General features: G+C 44.7%; 1 protein-coding gene across 5 annotated transcripts in view; it reads left to right on the top strand.

The window, feature by feature from the left end:
• Positions 1 to 572: 572 nt before the first annotated feature.
• Positions 573 to 25,689, top strand: part of cltcl1 (clathrin, heavy chain-like 1) — an 83,918-nt gene continuing 58,801 nt past the window's right edge. For all 5 annotated transcript variants that reach the window (XR_011934385.1, XM_072473316.1, XM_072473451.1 and 2 more), the window contains exons 1-2: positions 573 to 748; positions 19,921 to 20,128. Coding sequence is in view for 4 of the 5 variants with exons in the window: in XM_072473316.1 (XP_072329417.1) it covers positions 707 to 748; positions 19,921 to 20,128 (250 nt within the window). In the remaining variant the exon portion in view is untranslated. The remainder of the gene's footprint in view (positions 749 to 19,920; positions 20,129 to 25,689) is intronic.

Raw genomic sequence — 25,689 nt, forward strand, 5'->3', positions numbered from 1 at the left:
AAAAAAAGATCCATGAAAAATCGTAGACATCGAAAATATATAAACCTCCTGTCTGGATGGCGAAAGAATGTCGTCCTTTCTCAAATAAACCTCTGATCTGTGTGGGGAACTATATAAGGCCGGCGGAGGCAGCAGGCCCAGGAGGGAAGCGCGCAGGCCAGCCGTGCCACGTGATTGACATTCGTGGTGGTCCCGCCTTCTCTGGGCGACGATTGGTCCGCGATGGTAATGATGGTAATGAGGGGGCGGGATCTGGAACAGGAGGAGGCGGGCGATTGGGGGGAACCGGGTGTCGGTCAAAATGGCTGACGTTGAGGAGGGGGCGGGGCGACAGGGAGCAGGAGGAAGGAGGGGAGGAGGATAGGTGGGCCCGAGCCGTCAGTCAATGGGAGCGGCGAGTGGCGGGGGACAGAAGGCAAGCAGGTGGAGGGGGGCGCGGCCCGGCGGCTGGCGGGGGCGGGGCCCGGCGGTGAAGGGGGGCGGGCCCGGCCGCGAGCGGGCGGCGCGGCGATTGGTCGCCCCAGCCGTCCGTCAATATAAGTGACGTGCGAGGGGCGGGGAAAGAGTGGGTGAGGAGCGCAGGCGCAGATCGCTCGAGCAGCTGAGGCCGGGAGGAGTGAGGGCAGGGGGCCTGAGGCAGAGCCATCCCCGCACTCGTCAGCTTTTCATTCCCTGTGTGTGTGACCGCGCCGACTGCAAACACAACATGGCTCAGATCCTCCCCATCCGCTTCCAGGAGCACCTGCAGGTGAGGAAAATTAATAATTTGAACGGAGGGGGGGGTAAAAAAAATATGGGGAGAAGCCCCCGTACCCGGTTGTTAGGCAACCGCGGCCTAGTGGTGGGAAAAGCCTGGGGCTGGGAGTGGGGGGGGGGCCTAAAAAATAAGCCTGGGATGTGCTTTGGTTGATGTGACCCTCGCATGAAGGCGGTCGGTTCTAATTGGGGAGGGGGCCTTACCCCCCCCCCATTCCCATCCTCTTTTGGGGTGGGGCTGTTTGGCCAGGGGTTGCCTCACCATTTGGGGTGGGAGTAATTGACTGGCGGTGCGGGGAGGCCGGGGACCACCGCACTGCACCGCGAATGGGGACACCCACCCACTCGGGAGGGAGGGGGCTGGATTGAGTGGGAAAAACAGCTCCTTTTATGGCATCGACACCGGTTCCCTTTTCCACCCTCTCCAATTCCCTTTCTCTTCTCCTCCCCCACCCCCCCCCCCCCCCCCCCCCGAAATGAATGAATGGAATAAAAGCGCCGCCTCCTTCCCATCGGGATGTGCAATCTCTGCTCCCTCTCCATCTGTCTCCTCTCCAGACTGGCTCCTCCACCCACTGCAGTGGGGGGGAGACAGGCGCTGCTGGCTTTGAGCTGGTTTACTGTGGGCGAGCTGGCTTGGTTTGAACAGCACAGCTTCTATCCTTTAATCTATCCACTATTGCACCCACCAGAATGAGCGGGCAGTCGGTTGGGTAGCTGTCTTTATTTTAAATGGCACAGATTTCTCTCTCCCGGTTCTGAAGTCTCTGAATTAATAAATCAGCTCTTTCTGCAGCGATTGGGCCCTTCTCGTGTGTGTGTGTGATGTGGAGATTTACGCTCCGTTTATCTATTTGTTTCTGTATTCTCTTTCTCTCTCTCTTTCCCCCCCCCCCCCCCCATCCCAACTGCGACATAAAGCCCCCCCCCTGGTGAAGCTGCATCGTGCGGTGTATAAGAGAGCAATCGGTCCGGGATTAAAATGTGCTCGATTTGAAATGTCTTTTTGCATAAAAGTTCCAAGAGTTTCTTGTTATGACCGTCCCTCAAAATACCTACTTTGCAGCCCTTGTAAGCTGCCACTATAAGGCGGTATCCATCGCACTTTGAGATGTTTGTTCTTGTTTACAATGTTGTTATTGGGCAGTCAGTACACTTCCAAAATTGGGATTGCTTTCGGAACTCCCCGGACATCTCTTCCCGCCCGCATGAGTAGGACCATATTTGTCGCAATGGCTATTGATCGGTGGCTTGCAAGATGATCGAACTTTTTTGACTGTCTGTCAGAACCCCTTGCTGTTCAGTGAAGTGGAACAAATGGCAATTGAACCGCTCGAAGTTGTGTTTGGTTGAGCCTTCCTTTGCTCGTTGTCCAACCCACTGATTGTTGTGTGCTTCACTCTAATCATAGAATTTACAGTGCAGAAGGATGACATTCAGCCTATTGAGTCTGACCTGGCTCTTGGAGAGAGCCCACACCTCCACCTGGTCCCAGTAACCCCACCTTCCACCCCTCATGGTAGAATGAATAGGTACTTGATGCCTGGCGCATCCATAATGGGCACTGTCAAATGAGGCTGACTCTGATGTCTTGTGACCCTAACTAACTTTCAGAATAGACCCTTGGGCAGTCGGGGGGGGGGGGGGGGGGGGGGGAAGAAGCACACTTTAAATAACCCTATTGCAAAATCACCAATGAGGGCACTACAAAATGCACCCGTCATTAAAAAAAATAATAATCATTTTACCTACCCTGGTCTTCAATATGATCATGGCTGCAGAGTGATATAATCTCTTCACACAGCTTTGCTTGAGTGGTACTGCACTCCTGGATGCTTCACCTGTTTGTGTATTTATGTATGCCCTATATTTTTTCATGTATAGAATGATGTGTCAACTGTATGCAGAACAATACTTACCACAAATCTCCAGCATCCACAACCCTCTGGGGTAGAGGGTGCACAAATGATGCACAATTTTTTTTGTTATGCTTCTAAACTTGCCCATGGAGTTTCCTTGGGTATTGAAAATGTATAGTCTATGTTGTCTCATTACATTTGAGTATTGCTATTTACTTGCAAAGTTTAGCTTGGGTTGAACTGAGGCAAAATAGATTCTGCAAGTACAATAAGCCTAATTGTACGGTTCTGGTTTTTGGATTGTGAGCAATACCCAGTGGTTCAGATAATTGACCAACTTGCAGTCGAAACGGGACAAAGAAATGGGCGAGGAACTAAAATTCGTACTTTAAACTCCAGTTAGTGGGGAGCTGAAGGAAACTAGTATTGGTAAATAGTTTCGGGAAAATTAATGGGATTGAAGACTGACCAATCTCCTGGACCTGAACCTTCATCCCAGAGTACTTACAAAATAAAGTGGCCCTAGAAATCGTAGATCTATTGGTAGCCATTTTCCAAAATTCTTTGGACTCTGGGATGGTTCCTACAGTTTAGAGGGTAGCTAATAGAAGCCCACCATTCAAAAAGGGGAGTCGAGAACTATAGACCAGTGAACCTAATATTTGTAGTAGGGGTGTTTGCTGGTGTCCATTATCAAGGATTTCATAGCTCTGCATTTGGAAAGCAGTGGTGTAGTCAGCATGGATTTACAAAAGGGAAATCATGCTTGATTGCCTGACCAGAAGCCAAAGTTGGACCGGAACAAGATTTGGTGCAATTTTAAGACATGGGCATCAAATTTTGGGTGACAGGTAGGGTAGAATGTGGATTAGAGCCAGAAGTGCATTGAAATAGTTGAGTTTTGAGGTAATGGAAGACATGGATAAGGATTTTGGCAGCGGATGGGCAGATAATAGGAATTGGGTGGTTTTTAATACATGGCTTATTTTGGGGTCAAAAATGACACCGAAAACAGACTAGTTTAATCTTGAATTGCTGTCGGGGAGAGTGATTAGAGCTGGTACAGAATGAAGTTGCATGGTGATCATGAACAATGGCTTCAGCCTCTCCAATATTTGTTTGTAGGATTTTCTGCTCCTCCAGAAGCACTGTGGTATTGGCACTGAGTGCTACTGGGTTGGGATGAAAATAGGAATTTTCAGCATTCACTTCTAAAATGTTGACTTCAAAAGTTGTAAATTCAGTAATTTTACCAGTGAAGGCAAGGCTAACTTGTTAAGTGACCATGTGAAATATTCTGCAGCATTAAGGAACTGGGTTTGCATGCGTTATCTAATGCATTATTGAATTTTTGGTTGTCACCCATAGCAGCTGCTAATTCAAGATTGGATATTTCTGACTGATTTTAACACCTCCTGAATTTATATCTGGGCAAGCTGTGAATCACAGCTAGTCAAATTTAAAGACCGTTTAATGGTGGAACAGGTGTCCATAAGATATTGTGTTCCCTCACCACTCGGCCATTACTGACATTATGATATTACAATTCTTTTGAGTTCGTTTTTCATGGGATGCGTATTGCTGGCCAACATCCCATGAGACTATTTACAAATTGCAGTTATAAAATCATCCCTGTATGAAACCTTGTGGGCCTTCGCAATGATTGGACCCTCCATGTTTACAGGTATTGATCAAAGTTATTTGCTCAATGCCACCTGTCCTTTATGGAGCTTCTGAGGGAGGAGATTGGTCTGAGTTTTTGTTAAAATTGGATGTACCAAATCCCAGCAATGAGAACAGCAGAAATAAAACTGCAAATATATAGACTCTCTGGGGAGAAGACTACTTACAGTACAAGGTTACTAAAATTAATCTTTTGAACAAGAATTCAGACTTGGTCCTTGTGCAAATAAAGCGAGCATATTGAACTCTGCAGAAGCACAGCATCATGAGTCAGTTTTAGCATTGCTACAGCTGTCCAGAAGTTTGGATTATTTTCCACCTTTTGCTCCTTTGGATCATATATTTGCCAAATAAAGTTCATGCTGACTAGATTTTGTTTAAATTCTAGCTGGTATGTTTGCTAAAATCATGGAGACTGGATGAGTACAGATATTATGGAACTGCACTTGCCTGTCTGGAACATAAAAGATTGCCATATCACCCAACCTCCGGTCAAGTCACATTCTTCGTATAGAATTTGGAGAGGCAGGAGTGTAGTGGAAGACCAAGACCAAAAATGTTCTGGGGACCCAGGTTCAAAACCCACCATGGTAGATGATTAAATTTGAATTTAATAAAAATCCAAGTTTAATGGTTATCTGCAGTCCTTGTCTGCTCTGGCCTACATGTGACTCCAGACCCACAGCAATGTGGTTATGCCACTCCCATGAAGACCATAAGACATTGAGCACAGTAGGCCATTTGGCCCATCAAAACTTCTTCTCTGATGTTCCATGAATGAGATACTGGTCTGATAGTCCTCAACTCCTGCCTCATTCCCATAACCTTGAATTTCCTTACTGAATTAAATTTCCTACTGATTTAAAAAAAAAAAAAAAAAAAAACTATCAACCTTGAACATAATGACTCTGCCTGTATAACCCTCTGCGGGAATTTCAGATTCACTATCCTTGAGCATTGTCCTGCCTATAAGCCTCTTGGTCTTGTACCTATTGCCAACTTGGGAGTCTTGTTTCATGACCAGCTAGTGGCCCTCTTGGAGAACAGGTACCCTTGGGTGTCAAATATTCATGCTGATGTATTATAGATGTGAAGCTGAGCAAAGTTTGTAATACTCCACAAACTGGACCTGAATGGGTAGCCTGCTAACTTGCTGGAGTTTAGTACCAGGTACCCAGAACCACTGCAATTGGGAATGGAGGAAACTCACAGACCTTGTTTTAATTGCTAAGTAGTGTCATGAAATGAAAATTGCTTATTGTCACAAGTAGGCTTCAATGAAGTTACTGTGAAAAGTCCCTAGTCGCCACATTCCGGCACCTGTTCAGAGAGGCTGGTACGGGAATTGAACCGTGCTGCTTGGCTGCTTTAATAACTAGCGATTTAGCCCAGTGTGCTAAACCTTATGGTGCCACCATTTTAGCAATGTGCATCTAGGGGAGTGTTACCTACTTTCCCAATCCGATGCAGGCCAATGTATTTCAATGCATAACCAAGGGAGTGAAGCACTCTGCTTTTGTCTTGTTATTTTGCCAGCAACTTGTATTGTTATAGTATCTTTAATGCAATTAATTGGCCCAGGCTACTTCTCGCATAAAAGCAAAATTTGATGCTATGCCATGGCCTGATACAATTAAGAAGCAAGATTATTCTCGGCATTTTTGCTAGCAAGGCCAACATTTATTGCCTATCCCTAACTGCCCTTTGAGAAAGTAGGATAGTTACACAGGGCTTTCTGTCATTGTTTTCATACTGAATAGCATGCTGGTCCATTTCAGTGGGCCGTTTGAAACAATCTCTATGGACCTGGAGTTCTGTGGGCAGGACTGCGTGAGGATAGTAGATTACTCAGAGGTTTTGATTTTTAACCAGATGAAACTCCTGGATCATAATGACCATTTTATTTCTGAATGACCTCCCAACTGTCATGGTAGCATTTGGACCATTAATCCAGGCCTCTGGATTATTAGGCCAGTCACGTTACCACTATACTATTGTTTGGGTTCTGAGGCACATCATTGGAGGGGGTTCCAGAGCATAGCAGCTGAAGTCACAGCTACTAGTGGTGGAGTGAATCGGATGAGGTTGTGGGGCTGGTGGAGATTCTGTGGAATGAGGCTGCAATGGGATTTGAAAACCAAAGGTGTGAATTTTAAAATCTTGTGATAGTGATTGCTGAACAGTAATTTAATCCAATTTGGGGTACAGTTTGCTTTTGAAGCAGAGATTTGAATGTCTTTCAGTTTACAAGAGTGGAACATGGAAAGGTGGCTGGGATTGGAATGGACCAAGTCAAGAACTAAAAGGCATAAAGAGTTAATGGCATGGGAACAGTTTGCAGCAGTGACTCTTGTGCATGTTATAAAGTATACACATCCATCAATGAGTAGAGATCAAATGGCCAATGATGATTTTTAGGTATGCAGTTGGCTACATCTGACTTTCAAATTAACCTAATGGTGAATGGTTAGATATACTGGGGAGATGTCATTGGCCACATCAGAACAATGGGAACTCGATGGGCTCCAATGGCTTGTGCTTGGTCAAATTGGTGGCTGGGGGGGGGGGGGTTGCTAATGATTTATTTGGGTAGATTCCTCAATATGCCTGGAATTTGCAAGAATTTCAGTCAAGTTGAATGAAATGTAGCTGGTGCAGTTTATTTGTAAAACTTAAATCAGTCTTGCTCTTTTGTCTAATGTTCAAAGTTTTTGGCCTGTGAGCAAACTCTTTAGACCCAGAAAGAGTCACCAATATGTGGGATTCATTTTTTGTGCTGCCCATGGAAGGTTGGAAACCATATTTCCTAATTGGTCTACTCCAATGTGACTGCATCCTAAATGGGAACAGTGTTTTACAAATCCTTGTGCTGAAAGTTAGAAGTGAGACAAGTGTTCTGTTGAATCTGTCAAGTGATAGTGAACATGAAAACTGACAAATGAAGGCTACAGGAGCAAGTGCAAGTTGGGTGGAGGTGTCCACCGCCAATTGTTTAAAAATAAACTAGACCCACAATGATTTTGTAGATTTTTCAGTGAAGAATGCATGTATCAAACATGTTGTGGTCATTCACAACTGCATTTCCCTGCCCTGCCCCCTTGCCATTCACTGAAGTTTGCTCTCTCTGAAGTCTTTGAGGATTTTTTTTGCTGCAATTAGAATCACGGGCTGAGAAATACTCTTCAAAAGGTGACCAAGACCCTATAGATCAAAATAACTGGGCGAGTGGTGATCTTTCTCCAATTCTTCAAGATGTCTGAGTTGGCCCTCTAAATGCAAATGTTTGGGAATTTTGTGCTTGTTTTAAACTGGTTTGGAGTACAACAGGCGTTTGAGCCTTTAGCGCTCAGTTGCACCATAATTTGTTTAAACTAAATTATTTTGGGGGGCAAGATTTGAGATTCCTTCAGATTCTAGGATGGGAATATCCCAGAATGGAACTCCAGCTCACAGTCACAGGGCCACAAATTAATTAGAGATTTTGATATGATCCAATACTAGGTTTAACAATTACACTAGATTAACATTAGATTACAAAGTGACAGTGGTCTCATTAACAGTCCCTTTAGTACACAAGATTACTATGGTAAGAGACTCCTCTGAACCCAAACGAATGATTTCTCTTGTCCCCAGATGATTCTTGAACAGTGTGGCAACTTGTATCACTGAATTCCTCCAGCTTCCACAGTGATTTCAAATTCCACTTTTTAATATTTAAATTGTTCTCTCCATTTTAGGTTTCTCTTGTCTTAAAGGCTTCAGCTACCAATTTTCTACACTTTCAAAATGTCTCAAACCTTGGTACAACTGTAGATAACTTTCAGCCACTCTTAATCCAATGTCCTTTCAACTCTAAATTTATATAAAGTCAGAGTACCCAATTCTTCCCTGCCCAATTAAGGGGCAATTTAGCCTGGCCAGTTCACCCATCCTGCACATCTTTGGGTTGTGAGGGTGAGACACACACACATGGGGAGTGTGCAAACTCTAGTGGGCTGGGATCAAACCCAGGTCCTCGGCACCATGAGGCAGCAGTGCTAACCACTGCCACCATGCTGCCCAAATTTACTGATAGTTAAACTGTTCTGGTTCCCAGTTTCCTCTGTTCCATTAACTCCAGACTTCCTTCTAGCTGGACTTGATTTCTAACATTTGTTTTCTTAACCATTACGCTATAGAATGTGTTTTCTTCTAGCAAGGCTGAGATATTCCCTAGAAGCTGTTGGTCTTGGAAGGTTGAGAGCTGCTTTCTCCCTCAACAACCCAACTGCCAATTAATTAAGCTAAAACTACAAACCGAGGAAAAATCCCTTTGATCTGCAAAGTGGTACCCTGTTGCTAGGCTTTATTTACTGTGTTGCAACCCTCCAAGCTCAATAGAATCACAGTTGGAATTTAACCAATCCCCACACAAACACCTTTGTCCAGCATGAATCTCCACTTTTTCCCTTACCCCAAACACACTTATTTCTAATGCTTACCCCAAACACACACTTATTTCTAATGCTTACCAATGCATGGTACGATAGCACTGTAGTTAGCACTGTTGCTTCACAGAACCAGGGACCTGGGTTTGATTCCCGGCTTGGTTCATTGTGCGGAGTCTGCGTGGGTTTCCTCCGATTTCCTACCCATAAGTCCTGAAAGATGTGCTTGTTGGGTTAATTGGACATTCTGAATTCCCCCTCTGTATCTGTACAGGTGCTGGAGTGTGGCGACTAGCTGATTTTCACTAACTTAATTGCAGTATGAAGTCTACTTGTGGTATTATTGCCTTTCAGTTTTCAGGAAAGAAACTGATTTGGAAGGATTGCAGTGGTTTTGGAGGGCTTGTTAATGATCAATCTTGTGCTATATATCAGGCTGCAATTAATTGTTTATGCTTTACCACCTTTAACTGCTCAAATAGTTATTTAAATCTTAGAATGATTTAGATTTGCTTTGCATTCCATTAATGTTCAAGCCATCTCACTGGATCTGTGGTAGAAAGTTTCCAATTACGAGAAGGGGGTAGGATGTAGTGGCTATGCCTCAAGGTGCTTCACAGGAGCATTATCAAATAAAATTGGACACTTGCCAATATCTGATCATGGCTAAATGGCTTGATGAGAGGTTCTCAGGAAAATGTTAAAAGGAGGTGGAAAGATGCAAGGTCAGAAATTTAAGATTAGGTCCAAGCTGGAAGAATGGTAAAGAAATGCAAGAGGCTAGAACTGATGGTGAGGAACTGTAAACAAGTGGGGGTATGGGGTGGGTGACAATGTGCCACACAAACAGTTTGAAATGTGCCACACAAACAGTTTGAAATGTGCCACACAAACAGTTTGAAATGTGCCACACAAACAGTTTGAAATGTGCCACACAAACAGTTTGAAATGTGCCACACAAACAGTTTGAAATGTGCCACACAAACAGTTTGAAATGTGCCACACAAACAGTTTGAAATGTGCCACACAAACAGTTTGAAATGTGCCACACAAACAGTTTGAAATGTGCCACACAAACAGTTTGAAATGTGCCACACAAACAGTTTGAAATGTGCCACACAAACAGTTTGAAATGTGCCACACAAACAGTTTGAACAAACTGGTTTGAAGCATGCAAGGTGGGAGGGTTACCAGTTGGGAAGTGAGAAAATAATACGGTGCAGGAACAGACAAGAAGGTTCATGTAATGAAATTCACTTATTGTCACGAGTAGGCTTCAAATAAAGTTACTGTGAAAATCCCCTAGTCGCCACATTCCGGCGCCTGTTCGGGGAGGCTGGTACGGGAATCTAACTGTGCTGCTGGCCTGCCTTGGTCTGCTTTCAAAGCCAGGGATTTAGCCCTGTGCTAAACACAACCTTTTTGAAGATGGCAGGACAAACTGGTAACACAAAACATACTGGACCTCACTTTTATAAATAGCAGCACAAAGTACACTTTTGTAAGGGTGGTACATGGGATGAGGGACTTCAGTTGAGTAAAGACTTGAAGCTTGTTATGTGGAATTGAAGGGGGATTTAAGAGGCTTAAAATTATGCAGGGTCTTGGCAGGTAGAAACTGTTTCCAACAGCAGGATGCCTTTTGAGCAAGTGCCACCAGTCTAAGATTTTATGATTTGTAAATGAGCTATTTTCATGGGTGAAACCTCTTGCTTTCTGCTCCAGCCTGGGGTGTAAAGATGTTTCCACTTGCAGGAAAATGTAAAGTGCTTGGGGCCTGAGTTACTGATGAATCCAGTCGGAAATATTACCCAATGGATCAAGTAGTTGAGGTAATGTTGACACAAGTTAACACTGCAATGAAGTTGCTGTGAAAACCCCCTCGTCACCACACTCTAGCGCCTGTTCGTGTATACTGAGGAGAATTCCGAATGTCCAATTCTCCTCCTCATGCGCACGTCTTTCAGGACTTTTACCAGAGCACCTGGAGGGCACCAATGCAGACACCGAACGTGTAGACTCTGCATAGACCGTGACCAATGCTGGGAATTGGACCCAGGTCCCTGGTGCTGTGAAGCAACAGTGCTAACCACTGTGCAGCCTTGCCACCCATGAGCTTGGACTCGGGGGAAACTGGATGAATACATGAATCTGCTGAGAGGTATTGGCAGGGAGAAGCTGGGAGTTACTTGGGTCAGTAGTATACACTGAAGCCACGCAGTTTCTCATTACTAGTTTTAATTAGTGGACACTTAATAATCAACTACCTGCTGCTGCAATGTTTTTTCAGTTGGATCCTATAAACTCAAGACTTTTTCTGCCCTATTGTGTATAGGTAAGCATGATGGTCTCCAGGTTTGGTGAAGGGGCTGAATCTTGGATAGAATTCAGTTTGCTAAATTAACATTTGTTTGTTCCTGACGGTGCATAAATTAGGGGCTGTATGTGAATAGCAAATTTTCATGTGAGAATTGGAGTCTGGTTCTTTCAGCTCTCTAACCTCTGCCCATAATAACAGCAAACGTTGTTCTATTTTAGAACTTGCTGAATAACAACTCTGGAATTTGTCCTAAAGACTAGGAAATAGTACAGGATGACTGGATTTGTGTGAAAATTTATTTTGTGCAATGCTGGCTATATAACATTGGGGAAGGTTCAATCCTTGCACTTGGACTTTGGTTGTAGGTGGCAGGGAAGAGGCTTTTCCAGTGGGCCTGATTTGAACCAAGTCCTCTAACGGTATGGTTAAGTGCATTTTCCTATTCTCTAAAACACTTTTGGCATTATGCACCACTTTAAAATTTGCCTCCGTGGTAAAATAGCCTGTTGAGAAGTTTAGCTTGTGTCTTCCAGTGAGTGAAAAATGAGATAATGGGGGAAACCTACTAATTGGGTTCAACCATGGTGTTTTCTGGTCAGATGTGATTTCTGTCAGTGGTTTCACTATGTACTCTGCTCCATCTCCCTCAAGAAATATTTTGACTGAGTGGGTTCTTTCAGGGGGTAGCAGATGAGTGAGAGATGTGGGCGGGTGCCAATGAATCATGCGAACATAAGAACAAGGAGCAGGTGTAGGCCATCTGGCCCTTCAAGCCTGCTCCACCATTCCATGAGATCATGGCTGATCTTTTGTGGACTCAGCTCCACTTTCCGGCCAGAACACCGTAACCCTTAATCCCTTTATTCTTCAAAAAACTATCTATCTTTATCTTAAAAACATTTAATGAAGGAGCCACTACTGCTTCACTGGGCAAGGAATTCCATAGATTCACAACCCTTTTGGGTGAAGAAGTTCCTCCTAAACTCAGTCCTAAATTTACTTCCCCTTATTTTGAGGCTATGCCCCCTGGTTCTGCTTTCACCCGCCAGTGGAAACAACCTGCCTGCATCTATCCCATCTATTCCCTTCATAATTTTATGTTTCTATGAGATCCCCCCCCCTCATCCTTCTAAATTCCAACGAGTACAGTCCCAGTCTACTCAACCTCCCCTCGTAATCCAACCCCTTCAACTCTGGGATTAACCTAGTGAATCTCCTCTGCACACCCTCCAGTGCCAGTACGTCCTTTCTCAAGTAAGGAGACCAAAATTGAACACCATATTCCAGGTGTGGCCTCGCTAACACCTTGTACAATTGCAGCATAACCTCCCTAGTCTTCCATCCCTCTAGCAATGAAGGACAAAATTCCATTTGCCGCCTTAATCACCTGTAAACCAACTTTTTGCGACTCTTGCACTAGCACACCCAGATCTCTCTGCACAGCAGCATGTTTTATCATTTAAAAATAAATAAATAAAATCCCTTTCGCTGTTCCTACCAAAATGGGTAGCCTCACATTTGTCAACATTGTATTCCATCTGCCAGGCCCTAGCCCATTCACTTAGTCTATTCAAATCCCTCTGCAGACTTCCAGTATCCTCTGCACTTTTTTGGCTTTACCATTCATCTTAGTGTCGTCTGCAAACTTGGACACATTGCCCTTGGTTCCCATCTCCAAATCATCTATGTAAATTGTGAACAATTGTGGGTCCAACACTGACCCCTGAGGGACGCCACGAGCTACTGATTGCCAACCAGAGAAACACCCATTAATCCCCACTCTTTGCATTCTATTAATTAACCAACCCTTTATCCATGCTACTACTTTCCCCTTAATGCCATGCATCTTTATCTTATGCAGCAACCTTTTGTGTGCACCTTGTCAGAGGCTTTCTGGAGATCCAGATATACCTCCTCCATTGGCTCCCCGTTATCTACCATACTGGTAATGTCCTCACAAAATTCCACTAAATTAGTTACGCACAACCTACCCTTTATGAATTCATGCTGCGTCTGCCCAATGGGACAATTTCCATCCAGATGCCTCGCTATTTCTTCCTTGATGATAGATTCCAGCTCACTGGCCTATTATTACCCACTTTCTGCTTACCTCCTTTTCTAAAATAGTGGTGTCACGTTTGCTAATTTCCAATCTGCTGGGACCACCCCAGAGTCTAGTGAATTTTGGTAAATTATCACTGCATTTGTAATTTCTCTAGCCATCTCTTTTAGCAATCTGGGATGCATTCCATCAGGGCCAGGAGACTTGTCTACGTATAGCCCCATAAGTTTGCCCATCACTACCTCCTTGGTGATAACATCCTCCAGGTCCTCGCCTGTCATGGCCTCATTTCTATCAGTCACTGGCATGTTGTTTGTGTCTTCCACTGTAGACTGACCCAAAAAACCTGTTCAGTTCCTCAGCCATTTCTTCTCCCATTATTAAATCTCCCTTCCCATCCTCTAAAGGACCAATATTTACCTTGGCCACTTTTTTTTGTTTTATATATTTGTAGAAACTTTTACTATCTGGTTTTATATTCTGAGCAAGTTTACTCTCCTAATAATCTATCTTGCTCTTTATAGCTTTTTTAGTAGCTATCTTTTGCCCCTTAAAGATTTCCCAGTCCTCTAGTCTCCCACTAATCTTTGCCACTTTGTATGCTTTTTCCTTCAAATTTGATACTCCCTTATTTCCTTGAATATCCACGGTCGGCTGGAGGTGGCATGGTGGCGTCGTGTAGAGGCACCAGTCTAGGGGCACTTGTCATGGCTCTGCTGCTGTTCTCTGGCGTGATACACCACCAGTCCGGTGGTGACGGTGAGGATCTGGGGGCAGTGGAGGAGACACTGGGAGAGGAGGGGGCCTCTGTGGACCCTGATATGGAATAACCACAGATTTACTCCGGTTAGGATGGATGGAGGGTACCAAGGCTGGTATAGGGCAGGTATTAGGAGGATGGGGGACCTGTTTATAGACTGGGCTTTCCCCAGCTTGCAGGTTCTGGAGGAGAGGTCTGCCCCTGGGAATGCATTCGGGTGCCTTCAGGTTTGGGACTTCCTTAGAAAACGGGTGGGGACAGTCCCGCTGCTGCCCCCACGTAGGATCCAGGATAGGGTGGTGTCTGGGTAGGGGAGGGGAAGGTGTCGGACATATCTCAGGAGGTAGAGGAAGCCTCAGTGGAGGAAGTTGAAGGAAACTTGGGAGGATGAGCTGGATGTGGGCCGATGCCCTGGGCAGGGTGAACTCTCCCTCATGCGCCAGGCTCTGCTTAATCCAGTTTGAGGTGGTGCATATAACGGCTGCAAGAATGAGTAGGTTTTTTGGGGTGGAGGACAGGTGCCCGAGGTGTGCAGGGAGTCTGGCGAATCATGCCCATATGTTTTGGGCTTGCCCGGTGCTTAAAGAATTCTGGCAGGGGTTTGCAAGGGTGATGTCTAGGGTTTTGGACGCTCTGGTGAAGGTGAGTCCAATGGTAGCGATATTTGAGGTGGCGGAGGATCTGGGAGTGCAGGAAGTGAAAGAGGCCGAGATACTGGCCTTTGCCTCCATGGTAGCCCGGAGATGGATTTTGTTAATGTGGAGGGACTCAAAACCCCTGAGCGTGGAGACCTGGGTTAGCGATATGGTGGGCTTCCTCAGCCTGGAGTGAATAAAGTTCACCTTGAGAGGGTCCTTGGTGGGGTTCTCCCAGCAGTGGCAACCTTTCCTTGACTTTCTAGGTGAGCAGTAAGTGGCAGCAGCAGCAGATCTGGGGGGGGGGGGGGGGGGGGGCGGGGGGGGTACTGTTGAGATAATGTGAGTTGGGCATGGAGACAAAACCCACCTTGTTCTGTTTTATAAAAAACATTTCTTGTAATTAGTTTTATTGTAAGCTTTGGGCTATGCTTATTGTTTTTATTACCATCTGTATTTCTATTTTTATGTAAAAGCGCTGATTGGAAAAACTTCATAAAACATTTATTAAAATCCCCCATGATAACTGCTGTACCATTTCTACATGCATCTGTTATTTCTTTGTTTATTGCCTGCCCCACCATAATAACATTTGGTGGCCTAGACTACTATCAGTGACTTTTTCACCTTGCTATTCCTGATTTCCACCCAAATGGATTCAACCTTACTCTCCGTAGCACCAGTGTCATCCCTTACTATTGTCTGGATATCATGAGCTACACCACCTCCCTTACCATCCACTCTGTCCTTCCGAATAGTTTGATATCCGTGGATATTTAACTTCCAGTCGTGACTATCCTTTGACCATGTTCAGTAATGGCCACTAAATCATAGTCATTCACGATGATTTGCACCATCAACTCATTTACCTTATTCCGAATACAGCAAGCATTCAGGTAAAGTACACTTATGTTGGCTTTTTTACCTCTGTTTTGAATCTTGTTTTGGGGTTGTGAAAAATTGGGAAGATTCTGGGCGGGCGTGTTCGCGGTCTTAGCCAGGACAGTGGAGGAGGGAGTGGACCCGGACCATTTGGTGGCGATATTTGGAGTTTCAGAGAAGCCGGAGCTCATGGAGAGGAGGAAGGCCGATGTCTTGGCCTTCGCCTCTCATTTTGCACGGCGACAAATTTTGCTGGAGTGGTGGTTGGCATCGCCACTGGGGGTAGCAGCATGGTTGGGTGATCTGTATGACTTCCTACGGTTAGAGTATGAGTTAAGGGGCTCAGCAGGGGAGTTTGAGAAAAGGTGGGGGATGTTGGTGACTGTTTGAGGAGAAAAATCTGTACAAACTGTATAGTTGATTGTTGGGAAGAATGTTTCCCGGGGTGTTTATTTGCTGTAACCTACTTTGATACAAGTTTCAATAAAATGTGTTTTTTTTTTTTTTAAATAAAAATACTTGTGACTTTTTAGTGCCTCTATTTTTGTGTGCTGATGTAAAATATTGCCAGTGCTGCTGAATATCTGGAGAACTACAGTTAACATTTCTCTTCAATGGCCTGTCAGAACCAGGTGCTGCTTAACTGGTATTTTCGGTTTATAGTTGGGTGTGTTATTGCAATTGTGGATATTTGTTTTTTCAACTGTTGGTCTTCAGATTTGAGTTCAGTTTACAACTTTATTCCTACTTGAAAATGGTTGTTAATTATTTGCAAGTTCAGATGCTAATTGTCTCAATCTGTGTACACTACAGGCCACTTGATCCAACTAGTCTATGGTGGCCCTATGCTCCACATTATCTTCCTCCCTATTAGCAAATCTGCTGGCTTCCATGGCATTGTCTGAACTACTTGATAGCCAGTTTTGCAATCTTGTCATCCAGGCTGATGAACCCTGAATTCTCCATGTAATTCTAGACCCCATATTTGGACACTTATCAAATCTGAAGTAATTACTTGCATACAGTTTCCTTGCCCTCCATCAAACTAGACTGCTGTATTTTGCAGCAAGAAATTTTAATGTTGTTCTAAAATGACTTGCACCAGGAGCCCAACTTTCCAAGAAAATGAACTGCCACAGGTTCTGTTTTGAAAACTGGATTTAAGTTTGCCTTTTCAGACCTTGATTGTTGTATGCTTCACGTCAATGTCTTGAGGCTTAATGCCTGTCTGCTGCTTGACCCTGAACAAGTGAGCTGACCAGAGCCCTGTGCAATTTTGGTATCTATTCCTACAGTTTGTGCAGCTTGTACAATGCAGTAGTTGAATATTGGGCAATAAGTATTTTAATACCTCTTGCCTCCAATCTAGGGTAGCTCTCGTTTTGAAAAGGACCATGTGGTTGGCAGTGCTACCTCATGGTGCCGGGGACTCTGGTTCAATTCCAGCCTTGGTCTCTGGAGACTGTTACGTTCCTTGTATCTGTGGGTTTCCGCTGGGTGCTCTGGTGTCCTCTTAGTCCAAAGATGTGAGTTGGGTGGATTGGCCATTATCAATTGCCCTCATGTCCAGGAATGTGCAGTTTATGGGGTTACACAGATGGGGAGGAGTGGATGTGGGTAGAATGCTCACCTTGAAGGGTTGGTGCAGATTCATGCACTGCAGGGATTCATGGCCATTTTATTTCAGGGCAGGACTGGGATGTCCCATCTGTGCACTCGGGTGGATATAAAGGACCCTGTGGCACTATTTTGAGCAGCAGGGGAGTTGTCGATCTCCTGTTCTATCCCATGTCTATTTTTTAAAAATAATCAAACTTCAATCAGGTCATTGTCACAATATTGCCACAATGCCCTTTTGTGGGACTTGCTGTACTCTAGGTTTGGCTGCTGCATTCACTAATTACAATAATAAATCAAAAAATACTTTGCCTGTAATGTGCTTTGGCATGTCCTGAGATTGTGAAATGCTAAATATAAATGCACACTTCGTTCTTTCAGTATTGCAGAATAACGGCCGGTTACACTGCTTGCAATCCAACATCTCAAACTAAACGCTGAGCTTGTTTTTCTCCCCCCCCCCCCCCCCTTCTCCTCTTGTCCTTCAGAAGGACCCAATATTTCCAGAAGGGAACCCTGTACCAACAAAATCATCAAACATCTTCAGCACCAATGGGGCCAACTGATCGGGAATTAATTGCATCTTCTCTCTTTCTCTCCTCCTCCTCTCTTCCCCCCCCCCCCCCCCCCCCCCCCCACCCGCCCTAAGCCTGTTGTGAACCAACCCCAACAATGCTTCTTTAATGTACTAGCAGTGTTGACTGATCACCAATCAACAACTGAAAATGTGGGGCTGCATAGGGACCACTGAAGGGGGAAGGAGAGATCCGAGGGCCTGTCACAAGACTGAGACGAACCACCTACAGGGAAAGAAAGGGCTGAGGATAAAACCCAGAAACGGAAAGGGGGGGGATGCCGAAAAGGGACAACATGTAAATTGTTACCATCTCATCCAATGCAAACTTAAATATTTTTTTAAAAACTGGTTGCTAATTTCAGTTTCTGCTTGCACAACTCTAGTTTGATGCTGTGTTGGTGAACGAGCTAGCAGTCCATCCTTCAGTATGACTGAAATAAAGATGCTAATCTGACCACGTGTTTTGGAACTCAGCTAGTTTATAAGGGAAGGAAGTATGGAGCTAAACCTACAATTAAATGGCTTTCAAAAAAATGATCTAGTTGCTTTGAGCTGTCTTTATTTCTTAGAATCATAGAATTTACAGTGCAGAAGGAGGTCATTCAGCCCAGAGTCTGACTGGCCCTTGGAAAGAGTACCCCACTTAAGTCTGCACCTCCACCCCCTATCCCTGTAACTCCGAACCTCTCCTAGCAAGGGCAATTTATCATGGCCGATCCACCTAACTTGCACTTTTTTGGACTGAAAACGAAAATTGCTTATTGTCACAAGTAGGCTTCAAATGAAGTTACTGTGAAGATTTTATTTTATTATTGTCACAGTGAAAAGTATTGTTTCTTGCATGCTGTACAGACTATGCATATCGTACATAGGGGAGGAAGGAGAGACTGCAGGATATAATGTTGCAGTTGTAGCAAGGTGTAGAGAAAAGATCAACTTAATACGAGGTAGGTCCATTCAAACATCTGATGGCAATAGGGAATTATATCATAGAATTTACAGTGCAGAAGGAGGCCATTTGGCCCATCGAGTCTGCACCGGCTCTTGGAAAGAGCACCCTACCCAAGGTCAACACCTCTACCCTATCCCCATAACCCAGTAACCCCACCCAACACTAAGGGCAATTTATGGCCACTAGGGGCAATTTAGCATGGCCAATCCACCTAACCTGCACATCTTTGGACTGTGGGAGGAAACCGGAGCACCCGGAGGAAACCCACGCGCACACGGGGAGAACATGCAGACTCCACAGACAGTGACCCAAGCCAGAATCGAACCTGGGACCCTGGAGCTGTGAAGCAATTGTGCTATCCACAATGCTACCGTGCTGCCCAGACGAGGCTGTTCTTGTCGGTTGGTACGTAACCTCAAATTTTGGTATCTTTTTCCTGATGGAAGAATATCCGGGGTGCGTGGGGTCCTTAATTATGCTGGCTGCCTTTCTGAGGCAGTGGGAATTATAGATAGAGTCAATGAATGGGAGGCTGGTTTGTGTGATGGACTGGGCTACATTCACTACCTGGAGGGGGAGGGAAGAGAGACCAGGACAGGCTGCTGGTGGTCTGTACACCTTAAACTTGAAGCTTTCGACCCTTTTTACTTCGTTCCCATTTTATGTAGACAGGGGCATGTACTCCACTACGCTTCCTTGAAGTCGATGACCATCTCTTTCGTTTTGTTGACATTGAGGGAGAGATTATTGTCATTGCACCAGTTCATCAGATTCTTTATCTCAGTCCCCTCAAAGCCCCAGTCGCCACATTCTGGCACCTGTTTGGGGAGGCTGGTGTGGGAATTGAACTGTGCTACTGGCCTGCCTTGGTCTGCTTTAAAAGCCAGCTCTTTAGCCCTGTGCTAAACCAGCCCCTGTGGGATTAAACCCACGCAGACATGGGGAGCACGTGCAGACTGCACAGACAGTGACCCAAGCCAGGAATCAAACCTGGGACCCTAGAGCTGTGAAGCAACTGTGCTACCATGCTGCCCCAATTTCCCCAATACTCTGTTTGAGCAGAACATCTATCGTTTAAAGCAAACAAACTCTGTTCAGATTGAACAGCTAAGTAAAGAAATTGTTGTTCCCCAAGAGGAGAGCTGGTCTAAAGTAGCTATTTGTTTGATACAAACTGTCTATTCTAGTTTCCATCGCTTTATTCGAATTACCAGCTATCTTACATTCTCGGTGATAAACATGTCACTTTATTTCGCTGGGTAATATCTTTTCCTAGCTCAACATACACCTCCAATCACCTACATGCAAATATTTATAATTCATTACCTTCTAGGTAACGGGACACATTTCGGCATAGATGTAATTCTATTTTTTTTTTTTTTTCCTCAAGCTCCAAAGCCAAGGGGTGAATCCTGCCAACATTGGGTTTAGTACCCTTACCATGGAATCGGACAAGTTCATCTGCATCAGGGAGAAGGTGGGAGAACAGGCGCAAGTGGTGGTGATCGACCTGAATGATCCAACAAATCCAATTCGGCGCCCAATATCTGCTGACAGTGTTATCATGAACCCAGCAAGCAAAGTGATTGCTCTGAAAGGTATGTTTCCAAGGAACAGCCACGTTGAAATGGCACAGCTTTGCTAATGACAAATGAGAACTTTTTTAATATTCTTGGCATAAGCACAATTATTGCTTCTACTGATTGATATACTTTCCTTCCTGCATTCTTGTCTCCATTCAGATGGTGAGTTCTTTGTGTTTTGTGGCAGTCCCATCACTGTAGTAAGTGGGTCTTTTCATTATAAGCAAACCACATCAATTTAATGTTTGCACTTGTGTCTAATAACTTGCTGTGAACAATATCTGTTTCTAGCCAGATTGTTGGCTGGGGAATCCAATTCTTTCTTGCTGTTTCAGACTCTGCTAATTGGACAGGCAAGTACCCCTAAGTTTGGCAAGTTTACTAATGGCTGCAATGCACTTATCTGCTCAGTGTAATCTTTTTGCCCCAGGCTTATTGTGTGGTATTAACACAACATGCAAATATTTCTGGTACCTAGACAGTTTTATGGCAATAAATGAGCAGCTGTTAATTTTACCCTTTGACCAGAGATGTTGAACATGTATTTCCCTTCAGAGAAGGATAAAAGTACAACTAACCAACTGTTTATCTAGTTATTAAAAATATTCATCAGGGTGAGGTACAAAAAGCCGAGCAATAATATGATCAGTTTCTATAAATAATTAAAGAAAAATATTCGCAAAGTGAACCTGGGGAATTGCTAAATGGCTATATTGAATTATTTTGCATCTGTATTTGCTGGAGGACACATCCCAAAATTAACTAAATCAGTGGGAGGAAGGAACTCTGAAAATTGCAGACATCAGGGAAGTGGAGTTGAGCAAATTGCTGGGCCCTGGTCTGGATGGACTTCATCCCAAGGTCTTGAAGGAAGTGACTAATGAGTTTAAAGCACTAGTTTTAATTTTCCAAAATTTCAGAGATTGGGGAAGGTTCCATTTTGCAACTCAAGAAGCAGGAAACCATAGCCAGTTAGCCTCATCTGTCGGTGTTAAAAGCCATTATTTCTTTTGAAAGATAATTTATTGATGGCATATTCATGTATGGAGAATACAAAAATAGGAACAGTCCATGACATGAAAGAACATGGAACACAGCAACATATTAACAACATATAACACTAACAATACAACAGGAACCCCATGTATTTATATTTGCATACATAACACATACAATGCCAATACCCTCCACAAAGAGGATTTAAACACAAAATACCCCCACTCTTTCCTTCACCCCACTGCCCCTGACATTCTAGCCATTCTTGGGAAAAGTCAATGAGCAGCTTCCACCTCAGAACTCCTCATTCAAACCTCTAATGGTGAACTTTATTCTCTCCAAATCATTGATATTTATTGTCACATGTACTGAAGTATTTTTCTGCAGCAAAGGGAATGTGCATAGCAGACAAAAGAATAATGACAAATACATTAACAATAGTACATCAACAAAGTGATGGTTACAGTGCAGAACCAAACTGCAGAGGTAGAATTGAGGAAGCAAAGGGGCCCAGAAGGATTTGGACAAACTAGGAGAGTGGGCAATGAACTGGCAAATGACATACAATGTGGAAAAATGGAGGTTATGCACTTTGGAAGGAGACTATCTAAATGGGGAAAATGATTCAGAAATCTGAAGCATAAAGGGACTTGGAGTCCTTGTTCACGGTTCAAGGTTAATGTGCAGGTTCAGTCGGAAAGACCAATGCAATGTTAGCATTTGTGTCAAGGGCTAGAATACAAGACCAGGGATGTACTTCTGAGGCTGTATAAGGTTCTGGTCAGACCCCATGGAGTATTGTGAGCAGTTTTGGGCCCCCTTTCTAAGGAAGGATGTGCTGGCCTTGGAAAGTGTCCAGAAGAGGTTCACAAGAATGATCCCTGGAATGAAGTGCTTGTTGTATGAGGAACAATTGAGGACTCTGGATCTGTACGCGTTGGAGTTTAGAAGGATGAGGGAGGGGAAATCTAATTGAAATTTACAGGATACTGAAGCCTGGATAGAGTGGCTGTGGAGAGGATGTTTCCACTTGTAGGAAAAACTAGAACCAGAGGACACCATCTCAGACTAAAGGGACGATCCTTTAAAACAGATGAGGAGGAATTTCTTCAGCCAGAGGGTGGTGAATCTGTGGAACTCTTGCCGCAGAAGGCTATGGGAGGCCAAGTCAGTGTCTTTAAGACGGATAGATAGGTTCTTGATTGATAAGGGGATCAAGGGTTATGGGGAAAAGGCAGGAGAACTGGAGATGAGAAAAATATCAGCCATGATTGAACGGCAGAGTACACTCTCTATAGGCCGAGTGGCCTAATTCTGCTCCCATGTCTTGTGGTAAGAGCAGCATAGGCCATCGCGAATAGTGTTCTTCCAGGGAACAGATCAGTCCAAGGGAGAGCCGTTGGTGTAGTAGCTGTGGGAAGAAGCTGTTCCTGTGTTTAGATGTGCGGGTCTTCAGACTGCTGTCTGTTGGAAGGGTCTGGAAGAGTGCAAAGCCTGGGTGTGAGGGGTCTCTGACAATGTTGTCTGCCTTTCTGAGGCAGTGGGAGGTGTATAAATAATCAATGGGAGGATGGCAAGTTTGTGTGATACATTGGGGTGAGTTCACCACACTCTGCAGTTTCTTGCAATCTTGGGCCAAGCAGTTGCCATACCAAGCTGTAATGCAGCTGGATAGGATGCTTCTCTATGGTCAGTAAGGTCCCGTACCCACGACCCAGTGCTTGGCGGTTCTGCGGCCTGCCAATTGAGGCGAAAGCCACAACATCGACCCCCTTTTCCATGACACCAGGATCCTTGGACATAACACACCTAGCTGCCCATGACTAAGGTGTGACCATCACCTGAGACAATGCATCCGTAACACTACCCCACTATGGGACCAGAACATGTGAACATGGTTCGCATGGGATCTGGCACATTGCACATTGATCAGCCACTTCGGTAAGAAATGGCATGCAGCACATGATCAGCCACTTCAGGAAGCAACGGCTCAGCCTTGCCAGTTTCATATGTACTCTGCACAACCTTAAGCTGTGTAAAACAGACTAGCACACGATAAGGATTCATTAACTTTATGCAATGCCTCCTCTCATTTCTGCCACTCTGTTGCCATTGAAACCTCCTTCCTGGCCAACTCTGCATACACCTTGGAAATCCTGCCCTCTCCATAACTTGGCATACACATTGGGGAGGGTAGTATCTCCAATCTCCTCTGAGGGACCAGTCCTGTAGATCCAAGGACTGCAACATTGGGAACAAACCCAATTCGAGGCACTTGTCTGGAGGTACATAAACCTATACTGCTGGACATTTGATAAGGCCTCCATAAGCTCAGCTAGGTCCATGAGTCCCACCCAAAAACAGGTCCTCAAAAGCATTTGATCCCCAAGCAGTCCCATTCCTTAAACCTGGCAACCAAGTTTGCAGGGATGAATCTGTGGTTACCACTAATCGCAGCCTTTCTGTACATGCCCGCCAAGCCAAAATGTAACTGGCATTGGTTCCAAAACTTCAAAATGGAAACCACCACTGGGTTTGAGTATCCCCCAGCTCATGAGCACCTGACCTGCCTCGTTAGAACAAAAAAGAAAATCGGATGGATCGAGGAACATGGTAACAGTATTAGAATACACAGCAATCAAACTAATAACACAATCTCCAACAACTCCGAACAAGAACATCAACAATTTAACATTTTTACAAATTCCCAATCCCTTGTCTCAACTCTTCTGTCTACTCCAGGGTGTCCAAGAAGTATTTCTGTTTATGAAAGGTGATCCAAAGATTGGCGGATACAGCATTCCAAATCTCCTTCTTTGTGGAGAACTGCCTTGACTTTATTAAAACCAGTCCAGCGTTTAGCCACGCTCTTCCTGATTACGCTCTCCTCCCACGTGTCCATCTGCCCTGATTATGCTCCCCTCCCACGTGGCGATCTGCCCCCTGATTACGCTCCTCTCGCGTGGCGATCTTTGCCTGCCTGATTACGCTCCCCTCAGGATTTTTGTTCATTTCCCAGGAATTGATGCAGAAACACCCCAATCACACTTGGTTGTTCACCTGCCTTCGGTTTCCTTCTCGGTGCACTGCATGTGTAGTCCACCTCTGGAGAGGGGTGGAGTATGAGATGTTTATAAAAAAAAAGCTCGCCTGCCAGTTTCTGCAACATCTGTGCCACTTACTCCGATGGCTGTGAACCTTCCAGCCCATCGGTAGGCCCGCTGTCTCTCGGTTCCCCAGCTCATCCACTGTATCCCGGTTTTTAAAACTGCTGGGAATCTGCTTCCATCATGGCCAGCCGTTCTCAAGATTGGTGACACTCTATTCTCTTTATTCTTCAGAGGTTTCCATCTGGGAGCACAGGCTCCAGGCCAGCCATCATCGCACCTTCAACTGCGCTCTCCAGAACCTTGCAGACAGTCTGCTACTTGCTCTCACTCTTCGCCTCTTCTCTCTCTCTCTCTCTCTCTCTCTCTCTCTCTTTCCTCCTCCCCCCCCCCCCCCCCCCCCCCCCCCCCCCCCTTGCAGGAGCCACTAAGGCCATGGCTGTCTAGTGCATGGCCACCACCACAAGTCTTAAAAGCCATTATTAAAGTTGCTATAGCAGGACCCTTGGAGATTCAAGGCATCCTTTTGTGAAAAGGAAACGTTAACAAATTTGTTGAACTTCTTTGAAGGAGTCATGTGCTGTGGGTGAAGGATGTAGTCTATTTGGATTCTAGAAGTGGTGTTAAGGTGCCATATAAATAGTTGTTGTGTAAAATAAAAGCTCTATGGTAAAGGGGTGCTATCACAGATTGGCTGACTAACTGGAGATAGTTGGCAGAGTTGGGTCTTTTCCTAGCAGGCAGCATGTGATAAGTGGTGAGTCATAGGAATTTGTGCTGGGGCCTCCAATGTTTTGCAATTTGTGTGAATGACTTGGGATGAAGTGTGGTTGCTAAATTTGTTGATGACAAAGATGGGTAGGAAGGTAAAGGATGCAATGAGGCTTTAAAGGGGACATGGTTAAGTGAGTGGGCAAGATCTGGCAATTGGGAGTGTAAATGTGAATTTGTCCATATCTAAATGAGATTGCAAAACTTGGTGCAGAGGGATCTGGGTGTCCTAATGCATGAATCAAGCCTAGAATGCAGCTTCATCAAGTAATTGGGAAAGCTTGAGGATAATCGATTATAATGATCGCTTATTGTCATAAGTAGGCTTCAATGAAGTTACTGTGAAAAGCCCCGAGTCGCCACGTTCCGGTGCCTGTTTGGGGAGGTTGGTATGTGAAGTTGTGTAGGGAGGCTTATGCTTCAGTTGTACAGGGCATTTGTGTCCTGTGTACAGTGAAGATGTAAATGCGTTAAGCAGTCAGAAGGTTTACTAGACTGGGTGGTGGGTTGTCTTGTGAAGAAACTAGAGAGCTCCGGTTTATCTGCATTTGGAGTAAGAGGCAACTTCTGAACCTTGATCCTGAGGAGTATTGATGGGGTGAATGTGGAGGGTATGCTTCCTTTGTCCGAGAATCATATATATATATATACATACAAACAACAGATGACTAATAGTATGAACATGCACAAGCAACCTCTGTC

The sequence above is a fragment of the Scyliorhinus torazame genome, chromosome 1, assembly GCF_047496885.1.
Source record: "Scyliorhinus torazame isolate Kashiwa2021f chromosome 1, sScyTor2.1, whole genome shotgun sequence".
NCBI classification, from domain to species: domain Eukaryota; kingdom Metazoa; phylum Chordata; class Chondrichthyes; order Carcharhiniformes; family Scyliorhinidae; genus Scyliorhinus; species Scyliorhinus torazame.